This window comes from Delphinus delphis, chromosome 9, assembly GCF_949987515.2.
Source record: "Delphinus delphis chromosome 9, mDelDel1.2, whole genome shotgun sequence".
In the NCBI taxonomy this organism is placed as follows: Eukaryota; Metazoa; Chordata; class Mammalia; order Artiodactyla; family Delphinidae; genus Delphinus; species Delphinus delphis.
Window position 1 is genome coordinate 33963698 of NC_082691.1, and position 15902 is coordinate 33979599.

At 41.0% G+C, this 15902-nt stretch overlaps 1 protein-coding gene across 1 annotated transcript in view; it reads right to left on the bottom strand.

Annotated features, from left to right (window-relative positions):
* The window catches only part of SP4 (Sp4 transcription factor), a 72388-nt gene extending 59934 nt beyond the window's left edge, over positions 1–12454 (bottom strand). The window contains exons 1-3 of the mRNA XM_060020403.1: positions 12039–12454; positions 11508–11629; positions 9435–10986 (exon numbers count right to left, since the gene is read on the bottom strand). Coding sequence (XP_059876386.1) covers positions 9435–10986; positions 11508–11629; positions 12039–12045 — 1681 coding nt within the window. The 5' untranslated portion in view covers positions 12046–12454. The remainder of the gene's footprint in view (positions 1–9434; positions 10987–11507; positions 11630–12038) is intronic.
* Positions 12455–15902: the final 3448 nt, after the last annotated feature.

Consider the following 15902-nt stretch of genomic DNA (forward strand, 5'->3'; position numbering starts at 1 on the left):
TATACTGAAACACACTGCTTCATTTCCACCTGTAGATACACCCCTCCCCATATCCTTAGCTGCACTTCACCAAAGCTTTCTGATACTCCTTTTATACAGATCTCTCTTTTACTTCTGATCTTTAACTCAAGCTAATACCCATATCGAAAACTACTCATTCTCCCGCTTTACTACTTCACATTCTTCTAGTGGGCCAGAGTCGCCATGTAGAGATTTTTACCAGGTTACCAACTTCCAAATATAGTTTTCTTTACAATATCCAAAGCCTTTTTATACATATCATCTCATCTGATCTTTGCAGCTCTATGAGGCAAAAAGGGAAGGAATTAATAGCACTATTTTACAAATGAAAAAAGGATTGAAGCTCCAATTATAATATGTTTGCCCAGGATGGAATAGCTAATGGAGAGCAGTACCCTAACAAAAATATAAGAGTTCTAATTCCTAATCCTGTTGTATTATATATTTTAAAACGTTATTTTCCCCTGCTGCCTCAACATCCCCACAAGCAGGCTGTAAGCACCCGGCCCAGGCAACCAGGTGCACCAGTGTGATAAGGGTTGCTCCTGCCACAAGGTTCCCTTTCTACCTTCCCCTGACTGTGACCAAGCAGCATTTAAACAAACCAATGAAATCCCCTCACACACTGATCCTTCAATAAAGGCACCTGCCCATGGATTCTTGCTCTCTCTGCTCCCCACCTGCTAGGTTGAGCCAGATCCCTTGGCATCACCTCCCATGTGTGCACCTCCCCTCTCAGTGCACACTGACTGCCTCTCTAGGACCTGTGTGTATAATAAACTTTTTTTCCTGGGCCTCTCCTGTGTCTCCTCTTCTGGTTGCACCTGACTGATGATCACCTAAAAGAACACAAAATACCTGTGATCTAGGAAGCCTCTCAGAGTACATACATCTGCAGTAATAATAAATGTACTACTTGAACTACACGGCTGATCAAGCCCAGATAGTCCCTACTCCTAACTTTATTACCATACCTAAGGCAAAAAGAACTTCATATATGGGAATTATTACTTTTTCTATTCAAAAGGGTCTCGGGCCTCAAATATTTTTTTAAAAGCGCCTATGTGCTAGATATTCTGAGTCAAAAAGAAAGACCTACTTCATTTGTTTACTCCACAGGATAAATTAACAAATTTGAAGCTCTGAGCGCTTCCCACAGTTTGAACTCCATCAGTATACTGGATTTTCCAACTGCTCTCTAAGTCTACTGAAGAAAAAGTAATCACATTGTTCATACTAAAGTGTCATTATCAGAAATATGACTATGGCTAAAGAGCTACTGAGATAAAATATCCTAACTACAAATTCAATGTTGGGCACTTTAGTGTGTTTTTAAAATACTAATGCTTTGGTAGTCACCTAACAGAAGTGCAAATGACATAGAAAAATAGCATCTAAGAGCACAATCAGTAAGTCTAACAAATAACGAAGAACAGAAATCTATTAATTTATGAATTAAAGTATTGCATTTATTTCTTAATAGAATTTATCTCAATAATACTGCCTTTGTAATAAGAAAAATGGTAAATGTGACCCTCAAACCTCCCCTCCACCCTCACCAAATCCCTACTTAGTCAATCATTTAAGTTTAACACGACTTACAAGGAACTCTCACCATATGCTGGATGGAAGTACCCAGAATAGAACTACGTACTCAAATATTCATAGAATCCTAAATTTTAGAATTAGAGAAGACTCACAGATTATCTAATCAAACCTTCTATACAACACAGGAAATTCTATATTTTAGTGTCTCTGATAGATGGACACCCAGCATCTAACAACAGGAAGATCACTACTTCATGAAACAAACCATTCCATTACCGCACAGCATTAGCTCATGTGTGTGTACATATACTTATTGTATTGGTTTCCCAGGGCCAAAACATAACAGAACTTTATTAAAAAACAAAAACAACAAAAAATAGCTCTTCACATACCCAAAGAAGCTGTCACACTTTCTCTTATTTTCTTTTAATAACAACCCCCCTCTCTCTGATTATTGCTAGTGTGAAATGTTTTCCACACGTTTCATCCTGGGAAGCCTTCTCGATATGCTCGCCAGTTTGTCACTGTCCCATTTAAAATGTGCCACACCCAGTATTGTACGCAGTATTGCAGAAATGGTCTGACAAGCATAAAATACAGGAGCTTTACTCTACTCTTAGTTCATATTAAGCCAATAAATCCCAAATCATCTTCACATGTCCTGCTGCCAAACCATGTTTTCCATCTTGTAGGTGAACAATCCTGCCCCCCACCCCTCAACTTTAAATAGAGGATCTTACCTGTTATATTTATGTTGCTAATTCTGGCCCAGCATTCTGGCCTATTAAGATCACTGGGCATCTCAATTCTATGCTCTATCATAATTGTTAGCAACATCTCCTGGCTTTGTCTCATCTTTGAATTCAGTAAATAGGTCACCCTTCAGTATAAAATTTGAAAAAAATGTTCAACAGGACTGTATCAAGGATAGAACCCTATGCCATAATACCAGAGACCTCTATCTCTACTGAGGTAGACAATCAACATTTTTCATATAATAGAGCAACCAGGTACGAGCCTTTAAAGAAATCATGACTATCAAGGCTGAAATCAAGATACACTGTACTGACGTTATTTTGTATACTCATCTGGAAACTCTAAAGAAAGAATTTATGAACCTCGTTCCTTAGTGAACCCATACTGGTTCCCAATGATCCCTGAATTCTTTTAAATGCTCAGAGGCCAACTACTCCATAATTCATTCAAGGACTTTGCTAGGACGGTTATCAAGCTCATTTGTCTGTAGTGTGGGATGTTTTCAAAAAGGGAGGTGCTTATTCATACTCAATTCTTCCATGCCGCGTACTTTTTAAGTTACTGATATGGCCTGAAATGAAACCGGAAAGTTCCTCTAACTTTAGGATAGCATTCGTCTAGATCATCCTGACTTCCGAAGAGCAACTAAACGTCCCCTACCTCCTCACTTACCTTGAATAAATATCTCGGAGTGAGTTACAGCTCTAGTCATTTCAGCCGGAACTGCATTTTCCTCGCTGGTTAACAGCAGCAGAGTGGAGGAGTTCTGCCTTTTCTTGATATTACACCATTTTGCTCAAACAATGAGCATCTCTTTCTCTGACTGAAAACCTTATAAGTTGTTTGAAAGAATTTTAAAAGCCTGACTTTATTATGAGCTTCTGTTTAACTGACTATTATTAAATGTCATGCTTCTTTTTGTTTTTATCCTATGCCCCTACTCCTATCTTCCACATACACTATTTTGAAATCTGAGTGTAACATGGAAGTCTCCATGCAGCCACACTAGTTTCTTTCACTACTTTCTATCATAATTGTCTGTCAATGCCACATTGTCAGGGCTAGTAGAAACCTTAACTGCATAGTCAGCATTTCAATTTTCAAAACTGCTTACCCTTTAAGGGATTCAAGTATACATCAGATACAAAAAGGTGAAAAATAGCCTGTATCTGTAGACTTATCCTTTTACTGTATGTCTTGTGAACACCTTGGAATCAGAGATGACTTTAAACCATGGCTCTACCACTTACTGGAGGGCAAATTTTCTTTTCTTTTTTTAAAAAAAAATTTATTAGAATATAGTTGATTTACAATGTTGTATTAGTTTCAGGTGTACAATAAGGTGAATCAGTTATACATATATCCACTCATTTTTAGATTCTTTTCCCATATAGGCCATTACAGAATACTGAGTAGACTTCCCTGTGCTATAGAATAGGTCCTTACTAGTTATCTATTTTATACATAGTAGTGTGTATATGTCAATCCTAATCTCCCAATTTATTCTGCCCCACTTCCCCTGGTAATCATAAGTTTGTTTTCTACATCTGCAACTCTATTTCTATTTTGTAGGTAAGTTCGTTTGTACCCTTTTTTAGATTCCACATATAAGCAAAGCTCAGTGAGGCTATCTGTAAAACAGGTACAGTAATCCCAAGGATACTGTAGGATATACTGAGATAGCATAAATACCTGGCCCAGCACATAACACACTCTAGGAAAACAATAAATGTTTGTTTTCTTCCTCGAATCTCATTTTAAAAAATCCATTTCTAACTACTGTTTGGGAAAAAATGCAGTATCTCAACAGCCCTAGAACTTGCTTACCTACATACAGAATTTACTAATCTCTTCAAGTTCTGAATTTTCTCTTTCAAAAAGGACAAAATTATACCACTGAGATTTCACCATTAAATTCAATAACAAGGAGGCAGATAGAATTGTGTTTTCCACCAATATTATATTCAATATATTAATGCTGAATATCCAGGAATAACAGACACAGTCTACCTGGGAGAAGACAACTCAAGCTGGATACTCTCCCCTCTCTGATCCCTAAACCTCAGCTACATTTACTCATAACTAGCAAAAGATTTGGATAACAAAGGCAGAAATATGAGAAAGACAACTGGAGCAGAAGCCAGGATTCTAGTCCTCACTTTGCCACAAAGTACACGTCGTTCAACCTTCCTGGCTTCAGTTTCTTTAGTTCTGAACTACCACTAAGGGATGAGGGAGGGGGAAGGATGCTCAATTATCTTTAAGTTACCTTAGTTAACTACAATTTCAGTAAGTCTTTATCTCACCACACACACTCATATAAGTAATAGGTTTCCTCTGCCACACTTTGCTCATTCACTAGGTAATAAAATGACAAGCATTAGGAACATACAATCTTATCTCATATCTACATCAGAAGGGTACAGGACAGCCCACATATACATAGGCATATGGTCCGGTATCAGGCCAGGTTCCCTCTTTTACTGTCAATGCGTACTATGTCATCCCCAAGTACCTAATGTAGCACTGCAGAAACTCTGACCCATATTTCTCCTTTCACTTATAACAGAAAAACACAAAATTCCTTTACAGACTTTAGCAGCAATAACAAAAGGCTACAAGTGGTGAGCAATAATCTCAAAGATCCTTTTAAACTAAAATTCTCTCATTTTGTAAATCTGTGTTATTTGTGCAAGATCTATGTAGAGCAAATTTTCCCTACCTTCCTTCTTAATCAAGCTTCCTTTCTTCCTCTTCAACTTGCTTTTATGCCTGCTCCAATATTTCTTATGTATTACTTGTTATATATTCCTTGATTTAGATTTGAAAAGCAGATGATTAACACTGTTTTCCTTCACTCTCTTATCCTGAAATCCCTCGCAAAGATGCCCTTTTAAAAAATTAATGTGGCTCTACAATGAGTACCTTACCTTCCAAGAAAAACTTAAAACTACACAATGATATTGTTATGTCATCATCAACAAATCTTAAAGGTCATGCTGTACATTTTCTAATGGGTAAAACCAACTTGGTAGTTCAGAACCCAAATCTTGTACAGGGCACAAGATGTAAGTTCCTTATGATGAATTCCAATCTGTAACAAAGATTAGTAGAAGATTTTACTGGAAGAAAATTACAGGAGTAAATGTGACTTCTCTGAAAAAAGAAATAACCAAACACAGGAGACATATGTATACACAAAAATAGATGTGTATATGTTTATACATGTACATATACATATGTGTATATATGTGTATAACATATATGTATGTTATTTTAAGATGCCTACTAGAGAAATCCAAATTAATACAACATATGGCAAAGGAAAACCATATCTGTATTAAACTTCTAGTCAATTTTCTACTTTTAGTAGCTCTGGAAAAAAGTTTGGTGCAAGAGGTTGATTCTACCGGATTAAGTTAGGTTTTTAAATTAAATAAAAATGTCAACTATTTCCTTTGGTCTCCATTTTCACCAATAATGAAGAACTGGCTCTCCCATTCCTGGTTCTGTTAATCCCCAAAGAAGTAAAGGAAGGTAAGAGAGAAAGTTCTTGAACAACCAGCAACATCTCCTCAAGTCTGAACTATCTTTATGTAAGAATTTGCACAGGAATGTTAATTTCCATTAAAACTGACAAAGAAATATCCATCCACCAAGCAAAAACATGATCTATTACCATATGTGATTAGGGCCAAAAATAAATCAAACTGCTGGCCAATGCAAGTTAAAATTTAGAAACCAATGGTCCCTACATATTCGAAATCCTTTAACTAAAGAGAAATAACTCCTAAAGTTCATTTTAACTACGGCACTTTGGCTACCAGAATACATCGTGAAAACAGGTAGTTCTTTTTGAGGAAAACATCATCCCCTCTCCTCACTTAGTTAAAACAAAGGATGTTCTTAAGCCAGCAGCATGATTACTTATTACCGTCGCTCTTAACTTAAAATAGGATTTCAAACTCTGAATCCCAAAAAGGAAACAAACAATATGTAGCAGGAGTACATGTATTCAGTTCCTACTACAATTCTAACTAACTAAATGCTAGATGCTCAGCCTGGAACACAGGATTTCGAGCTGAGACCAAACCACAGAAACACATTATGCTGAATACGTTTTCAAGGAAAGAGGTTCCCCGTAGGATGTCATTAACATTCTTATTTCATAAAATCAAGTATGAAGTGTCCCAGCTTCAAAAACTGGTTTCATTTGATTTACCTTGTATGATTTTTTTTTCTTTTTCTGTCAATATTATCCAGAACCTTTCTTGTACTTCCTGAAGTAATATGAGGATGGATGGTGGAGAATTCTTAGCCCCTTGTCCTTGAGCTAGCCATTACATTTTGTCAAAGCTGATAATTTTTTCAAGCCCTGGTAATAGTTGTTATGAATATTCAGAGCAAAAATTTTCCCATAACTCAAACAATACCATTCTCCTGGGGGTGAACCAGGAAATAATCAAAAAGTACTAAAAAGTGAATGGGGACAAAAAGTAAAAAATCTCAACTTCCAGGGCTCATTTATAAAAGGGATATAGGCACTTGTTGCTCACTCTCTCCCTTTCAGAGATGGTAAAGTACCTGGTGTACCACTCTCAGTGTCTTAAAAGCTCAAAACCAAAAGAAATTAATGAAAACAGAGTTAATTCCTTAGCTTCATTAAAACCACTCCAGGGTGCTGCTCCCAATTCCAAATTGCTATCTTCTCCATCACCATTTATACCTTAATCCAGCAAACATTTGTCAAACACCTATTATGCCAGGAAGTAAAGTAAAATCTGCAAACAACCATACCCAAATTAACTACACAGAGTTGCTGAAATCGGGGTACATTTCTGGTCTTTGTAACATGGCTATCTTCTTAAACGATAGAGCGTATGTATTAGAACATCAACAAAATTTAAAATCTTTGGTTTCAGGAAAAAACCAACTACATAAAGTTCAAATTTCCTTATACACATGTGCCCCCCAAACCATATAAACTCTTTAAATAAAAAAATTATCCCTGAAAATGCAGGACTAAACACACCTATTGGGAGTGTTCAACACATAGCTAGTCAATATATATTTGTGGAATAAAAACTATAAATGGTACTTGTCAGACAAATCCACTCTCTGAGGCACTTACGAACTAGGCTCGAAATCCATCACTTCCGAATTTTGCCTTATAGTTCATTGCGGACGACTTGATCCTTGGTTCTCAAACTTAAATGAGATTTACAATCACCTGGACAGTTTGTTTGAAAGATTCCTTGACCACACCCCCCAAAAACTACAGTTCCAGAAAATGGATCCTGCATTTACCATAATGTATCATTCAAGTGAATCTGAGGCGGTCAGAAGATCATACTCTCAGTTACACCGGCTTACCCTCACGACAGGCAAAGGAAAAACTCTGGGTCATAATTGATGTCAATTAAAGAATAGAAAAACTGACTATTTCTAATCTAAATTATAAATTATTCAATTCTCTTCATCATAATTCACTAACTAATGCTTAAAAGGCAAGATAAAATATAAATGAAATAAATTTTGCTTTGACAATACAAATTGTCATTCAACCCACCCAAAACAGACATTTTTCTGAAATACTTAACTTATTATCAATGTTTAGAAAAAGAGTAGAAACAAAGCAAGGTAAGGACTATAATCCACAGAAACACACATATAATTGTGCTGTAATAGTCTTAGGGGAAAATGTACCACGCTCAAAACGCTCTTTGACTACGTTACTGTGTCTGTCAAGACAGGAGCCACTAGCCACGTATGGCTATTTAAATTAATATTAAAGAAAATCAAGTAAAATTAAAAATTCAATTCCTCTGTTGCATTAGTCACAATTTAAGTGCTCAATAACCACACGTGGCTAGTGGCTAACATACGGGATAGAACAAATATAGATCATTTCCATCATCACAGAAAATTCTGTTGGATACCTCTGGTTTATAATCAACGGGTATCTAAATAAAACATGTTACCTCTGTTCTTCTTAATCAGAGAGCTCTGACAACTTCCAAATCTTAAATATATACATCTACTTTAGGTAGTAACTGTAAAACAAGAACCCTAGCATAATTTGTCTGAAACTTGTTTCAAGAAAGGTCATTCAAAAGTGATATGCTTATTCATTTCAGATTATCAAAACAGAAATAATTTAACTAAAGAGGTCTTAAAGTATCAAAGACACCAAAACCACAACTAGGTTTTCATAATCAAATGAAAAGTATTTAGTTACTAGAAAACAAAAGGTGTTAGATGAAAAAAGACTGGTCCAAAATGATTAAAATACTTAATAAAACTGGTTTTCCAAATGCTTCAGAAGTATCTATTTACATGCATTAACAAATAACTGCTTTATAACTGATTTTAAAACAACCTTACTACAACAAATTCAAACTATTGACAGTTTACTGTCTATATTTTTAATTGCCTTCCACCAACTTCATACTAAAAACACCTATAAATAACTTAACCATCACAGATTTTACTTAAATATAATTTTATGTGAAGGACTATTCACTCAAATCCTGGTTTTAGCAGAAAAGTAGACATAAAAGTTAATGAAACAATTTGCAACTCAAAATTATCTCTCTCAACTGTATCAATATCTAGTTTAAAACAACACCGTGTAATAAAACGCAAAAGCACGGGCAACAAGATGCGGAAGCATGAGGAGTAACATACAGTAGCATTAAAACTGTAACAGACTCATAACTGTATTATTTCAGGTTTAAACCTACTTTCCCTTAAAGAAGATATAAACATCATTTTGACTAGGGTTCTTTCAGAAAAGTTCAAGTGTACACAAATTTGGTCTCTGAATTACAAAAAATTATGATTCTAATCAGGACGTTTAGCTCCGCAGAAAAATAATTTTATAAAATTCTCCAACGAATTTAACACATAAAACCTAATGCTGAATAGTATGAATGTGAATGGGTCACACTGATGATTACAGAGTCACGGTACTGAGTGTAATACTCCCGGGTATTTTAGTTTCCTTATGATTATCTGTTTACCTCAGAGGTTTACATCAAATCTGAGTTAGCAAAGAAAAACAATAACCGTTATTAACAACCAGAGAGAAAAGATTGCAGTTGACTTACCTGCAACACTGGTGATTGTAACTGGAACTCCTTGCACTTGAACGCCCGCAGCACCCAGGTTGGCAACACTCACTGTCTGAAGATTAGGCACTGATGCAAGCTGGGCAGTATTCAAAGTTATTGGGGCGCCAGCAACAGCCACGGGAGCAATCTGAGCAAGAGTTGTGCCACCGCTTGAAGACACTGGGGTGATGGTTAATTGTTGGGATAACCCAGCATTCTGAACTTGCAAATTTGAAAGACTCTGAATATTCTGAACCTGTACAGTTTGCCAGCTGATTTGCCCTGAAGGTGTTAAAGTTGGAGCCCTGATAAGCACCTGAGTCGGATTTACTGCTTGAAGTTGAACATTCTGCAAAGGCTGCTGCTGGATGGTCTGAATCGTCTGCCCGGACTGGAGTTGAAATGACTGTGGTGGAATAGCCTGAATTATCTGTTGCTGAGGCTGTTGGATCTGGATCTGTTGCAAGATAGGCTGGCCTACAATTTGCACCTGCTGAAGGGAATTTGATTGATCCTGTGTATTCTGTATTCCATTAGACTGAAGCTGACTGGAGCTCTGGGCTTCAGACTCAGTAGCAGCAGGTGTTTGAGAATCTTCGATGGTGCGTTCAGAACTACTGGCTGATGTGCTTGCATACTGGCCCGTATCTGCTGAGCTCACTAACGTGTCACTGCTGCTTAGAGATGCTGATGCAGTGGTGGTGCAGGCAGTGGAGGAGGAGGGCGATTCTGGCATAGTACTGGCAGAAGCAGTAGTGGTGGGTGTGGGAACTAACTGACTCCCATTGGACGTCCCGCCATCAGTAGTAGGAGCAGACTGGCCGACCTGTCCAGTCCCTCCTCCAGCGGCCACACTGTTTATCACTGGCAAAGCTAAAGTCACTCCTCCAATGTTAATTGGTAGAGTTGTTACAACTTGAGCCTGAGTACCAGGAAGGGTCTGTAATTGCAGTGGTATTGAGACACCAGGTCTAATTTGGACTGGAACTGTCTGATTTGCCAGGTTTTGAGCAAGAATATTCCCAGAAGCTGTCCTGTTAGCAGCTGTGAGTATAGCTTGATTATTACCTGCAGAAATGAGCTGAATTTGACCCTGCAAATCCTGTAGAGATGAACTACTAGTTGGATTGATTTGAATTTGCTGGCCTTCCACTGTTTGAAGTTGTGGAATCACTTGGTACTGTACACTACCACTTGGATTTTGTACTTGTATGACTTGAAACTGACCAGGGGAGGAAGAATTACCTGATTTAGTTTTTGTGGGAGATGCACTCCCGTTATTACTGCTGGAAGAACTAGATGAACTAGAAGCTGGTTGAGAAACGTTATTTTCTTTTGAAGCGGGAGGAGTGGAGGCAACAAGTTGCCAAGCGTTTCCAGCAAGTTGTGTTGTTACCAGTTCTAGCTGTTGTGGTTGATTTTGAAGTTGCACCAATCCTTGGCTTGGGTCTATAATGATTTGTTGTTGTCCAGTTGCTTGATTTTCACCAGGAGTCCCTATTTTGCTGCAAGTAGCTGCCAGTAAAGCCAGAGGAGAGGGCTGAGAGTCCTACCCAAAATGGGATGGTAAAGGAGAGGGGGAAAAAAAAAGTGGGCGGATTTAGTGAAGGCCAAGTAGCTGGGAGGGGTTTATTTATTTATTTATTTATTTTGACAGCTCTACATTTCAGAACTCACTCAGGAAGTGGCAAAAATCAAAATAAATATTAACAAAAGCAGTAAGATATAGGAATAAGGAAGGAGATCCCGCACTATGAAGTTTAAATAAAAGGACATTTCTAACAAACTTTCTTGAAGTGTTATTTTCCTAAACTCAAAATGCCCTTGGGAGAATACACACCTTTTTCTTATAGTCTGAGTTCGTTCCTGGTGGAATTTTAAACAGCGATATCCCAAACATGTGAAATCTTTATGAATTTACAATTTAACTTCCTCACTCTCAGAAAGATGCTTTGAGTGGATAAAACATTTTTATTCTGTTCTTCACTTCTGGACATTTAAAGGGCATAACTCCCCTTTCCCCTTATGTTTCGTGATGAATTTTTTTTTTTTTTATATGTTTGCTTTTACCTGGGAGCCTGAGGTTTTGGGTTTTTTATTGTTATTCTCTGGCTCAGAGGTTTTCCCTCCTTCTGTAGCCATCGCCGCTGCCGCCGCCGCCGCCGCCTCCTCCTCCTCCTCCTTCTTCTGATCTGCAACAAACACCCCCATACACGACAACAGGTTATTAGGATTATTATTATTCGCCTTCCCCCTCTCCTCTCCTCCCCCTCCCCCCGAACATTAATCTCCATAAACCCGCGATCCACGCACACCGGCAAGGGGTGGGGGAGAAGGAGGGAAGGGAGGAGGGGGATATCACAAAACGTGGTTTGAAACCCGACCCATCGGCTCCAGAGCAACACCCAGAAGGTTGTTCTCTCTCAGACATTAAGACAAAACACAACCCTCCTTCCCTCCCCCTGATTCCCTCCCTCCCTCTCCTCCTCCCCTTAAAGCATCTCAGCGGCCCCGGGGGAGGGGGGAGAACCGAGCAGGGTCTGGGGAGGGAGGGAGGGAGGGAGGCGGTGAAGGAGACCGAGGGGGGTGGAGAATACGTACCGCTCATCCCGCATTAACAGGACAAACCCTCAGACGGAGACACAGGGATAGAGGTGGGTGGGGGTGGGGGCGAGGCGGGAGGAGAGGCCGGTCCCGCCCGCCCGCGGTGGCTCGGAGGAGGCTGTAGCTGGCACAGGCTCTGCCTCTTTTTCCGCGAATGGCCGCCGCTGGGCTGTGGCGTAGCAGCTCCTCTCTCCGCCCGAGCCCTGCTGACTCGCCCTTGATTGACAGCGGCGGCGCGCCGCGCGGGCGGCGGCGCGGGCCGGGGGCGGGGCCAGGGCGGCGCGAGCCCGGCCGACTCCCCACCCCCCTCGGCCTCTCTCTGCCGGAGCCGCCGACTCTCCACCCCTTCCCCCAGCGGATTGGCCGCCGACCTGCCGGGGGCCGGGGCGCTGGGGCCGCCTCCTCTCCACCCCCTTTCTCGGGGTTATTCTTTCAGCAGCTTTTCTTTTCCTCCCGTGGCTAGTCCGGCGCTCGCTCTCTCGGTGTTCTAGCTCAGGCGCGCTGCCGGTAGGCCCTCCATACAGCCAAACTTGTTGTCTCAGGATATCCCGCCCCCTACTCATTTCCCAGCGCCCTCCCCTCAAAAGCCGGCTCCAGCATCCCTTGGAATTGCCACGAAAAAAAAAAAGCAGGGCTCTCGTTCAAGGGAAGCGAGAGGAGCGGACAAGGCAGCGCGCGAGCCACCGACGACTCGGCGAACCCGGTGAACTGCCCGCTGCCCCTGCGCCGGGAGCATGGCTTTCCTGAGGCGCATCCGGACCCGGGCGCTCTTTTTCCCTGGTTCGGTCCCCATTGGTTGAGCGCCTAGGTGACGCGCGCTGAGTGGTGGGAGAAAGAGGGCGGGGCGCTGCCGCAAAGGCTGTCGGCCCTTGTAGTTTGCTATGGCCGCAGCGGCCCCTCCAAGGCACCGCCTTCTCTCCCGCCCCCGACCGAGGCCTGGCTGCCGAACGGAAAGCTGCCCGAGGGGGCGGTGGCGGCAGGGCGTGGCCCGGGCCGAGTGGGAGTTGAACTGAGCGAGGGGGAGGGGGAATGGGTGTTGTTTGCCTGGGCCTATCCGCCGCGCAGAGCTGCCCAAACCACCTCTACCACCGCCTCCTCTGCTCCAAGCCGCTCCCCGCAGGGCGAGCTCACACCCGGAGCGCTCGGCGATTGAGCGGGTGGCGGCGTGGGGAGGCGGGGTTTGCTGTCCTCCGGGTTTGAATGAACCCGGCTTCTTGGAGCGGCGCCTTCCCCTTTCCTTTCTTTGCTCACCTCCCTCCCTCAGGCCCCGTGTTTCAGATCCGAGGCCTGCTTTCCCTCAGAGAAAGATCTTCCATTTTATTTTTTGTCTCTGGCTGGCTGCCGGAGCAGAGCAATGACCCGCCCTCTAAGGTTGCTTTGGGTTTTGCCGAATAGCCCGCGTGCTTGTCGGACTTCTCACTGTATGGGTCTCATAAGATTCTCGAGTGGAAGAAAAGCGCATCTCCATTTGGGCCAGCCCTGATCACAGTTCAGCATAAGCTTCTGGGCAGGTGGAATTCACATCTGGCTGCACAAAGCACTTGAACAATCTCCTGACCCAGCTTTCCTCCCAAGTCCTGAAGTCAGGATGATGCCATACAATATAATAATCGCCTGATTAAACGTACCAAAGGTGGAAGTGAACTGCTAATGTAAACACTGGCCTTGGGGACTAGGCGCCCTTACACACCGAGGCTCACGGCCATCCGCTCCCTTTTTACATGGGCTCCACACACAACCTTGAGCGTTTTTCTCTCATGCCAGAGGCCTTATATGCTGCAAGGGTGAGGAGGTCCCAGGTGCTGCACTTGACTGGCATTTCCTTTGCTTGTTAAAGTAATTGCAACGTTGGCTGATGACAAAGCCAGCAGTGCAGCAAGACAAAGCAATTCGAATAAAGAATTAAATAGTATTGTCTACCCCTTAAAAAATGAGCCTAAGATCCGTAATAACCTGCTTTTTCACCATCATATACAATATAGAAAGCTCAAAAGAGCTTCTTGCATTTACAGATATACTGTCTATCCTCCAGTCCTTTTTTTTTTCTTTTCCCTAGTTCACTATGATGAATGAAGGAAGACATTTTGCAGTCTTATGAATTGGGGCATTCCTTGTAGTTTTTCTTATCTTACAAAACCTGCCTCAGAGGGGCAATGTCACTAGCTCTGAACATGGGTTAAAAAAAGAATGTGTATCCATTCAGTGTGGATCTAAAAAGTGTCCTAAATATTCTGCACCCTATAGATAAGTGGTAATACTGGTAATTCGTGAAACATAGTGTAAGGGAGGAAAAATCATTTTTCCTCTACCCTTTTGAGTTTTTAGCTGAGATGCCCCTCCCCCCAGTAAATCAAATATTAACAAGAGAAAAAAACCATGTTATTAACATGTATGCCTCAAGTATACATGTGAGATACCCACAGTAAAATGAATAACTCCTTAAGGTGTCTTAGAATTCGGACTTAAATATCATCTTAGTAGGGAAAAGGGAGAGGTAATGTAGCCCTCTTAGGGGAGAATAAATAATTTTTAGGAAGGATGAGTGGGCCCATAGTGAAATAGTTTGTGACAAAGTTGTCTGGGTGTGGTATAGACTTCAAGTCCCTGTGGTAAGAGTCAGTCTATCCTGGTTGATGAAACCTGGGGCAGGTGACCTAAATTAATCACTTCTCAGGCACCATCATTTTATCTATTTAATAGAAGGTTTAGCCAGATAAGATAGTTCCAAAATTAGTCATTCTTACCCTACCTTCCTAAGTTAAGTTATATACCATCTATACTATGATTTACTTAATGTTTTTCTTTAAACCAATTTACCTTATTTCTAACATAATTAATTTAAGAAGTTGATATTACCATGGAAGTAGAAAGCCAGTATTTGCCGTAGAGGTAGTGTAAATATACAATAAAATTCTCAGCCTCAAGTCTTCAAGGGTGGTTTCTTCCCAGAGGATTCCTTCCTACACACATATTGGCCACAGAACAGTGGCTTTCAAACTTTTTTAATCATAACCCACAGGAATAAATATAGTTAATATCATTACCTGATACGTACACACACACACACACACACACACACACACACACACACACACACACACAGAGGAAATGAGCATTTTTATTCAAACTATTTAACAACAACATTGAGCACTGACAGATCAAACTCTGCCTCGATGCTTTAACAGTATCCTAGAGGCCCCCAGCATTGCCCTGGTAGATGCTGAGGAGAGCTCCAGAGGGTGAGGAAACAATGTTGGGTATAGGGAGGGGACTTGGACACTAGTTATTTGTTCAGCGGTAACAGCTTTTAGAGACATATCAATATGTATTAGTTGAATATCAACGAATTATGTTAACTGAAACAAAGCTTCAAAAAAAACTCGTCTTCCTACTCTTCCCTCTTTCCGCCCTTAAAAAAAAAAAAAACGGTAGGAGCAGCCCAAAGTTTGGGATTTTTTTTTCTCCCTCCCACCTTTGTGGATCAGAAAGTTCTTATTTCTAATTACACTGTAGAACAAGTCTAGAATCTAGGTAGATTTCCTGTGCATTGCTCTGCATACCTAAATTAACTCCCAGTCTACATTTGGAAGAATGCTGCTGGAATTTTTCACAGGTTTCTTCCAGATATAAGCTATCTCCTGGTCCCCACTTTCTAGGACCTGGCATTTTTCAATTGACCATTCATTCATTCAGTCAACAAGTCTTGAAAGCTCAGGTAATCATACTGAAACCAAAATGCCCCCCACTACCCCCCGCTTCCCTGCACCAGTGCAAGCCCTTAGCCCTTTGAGGGCAAAAGGCCAGGGCTTTTAATCCCCCACAATGATAAGGATACACTTAGTAAGACTTTACTAAATATGT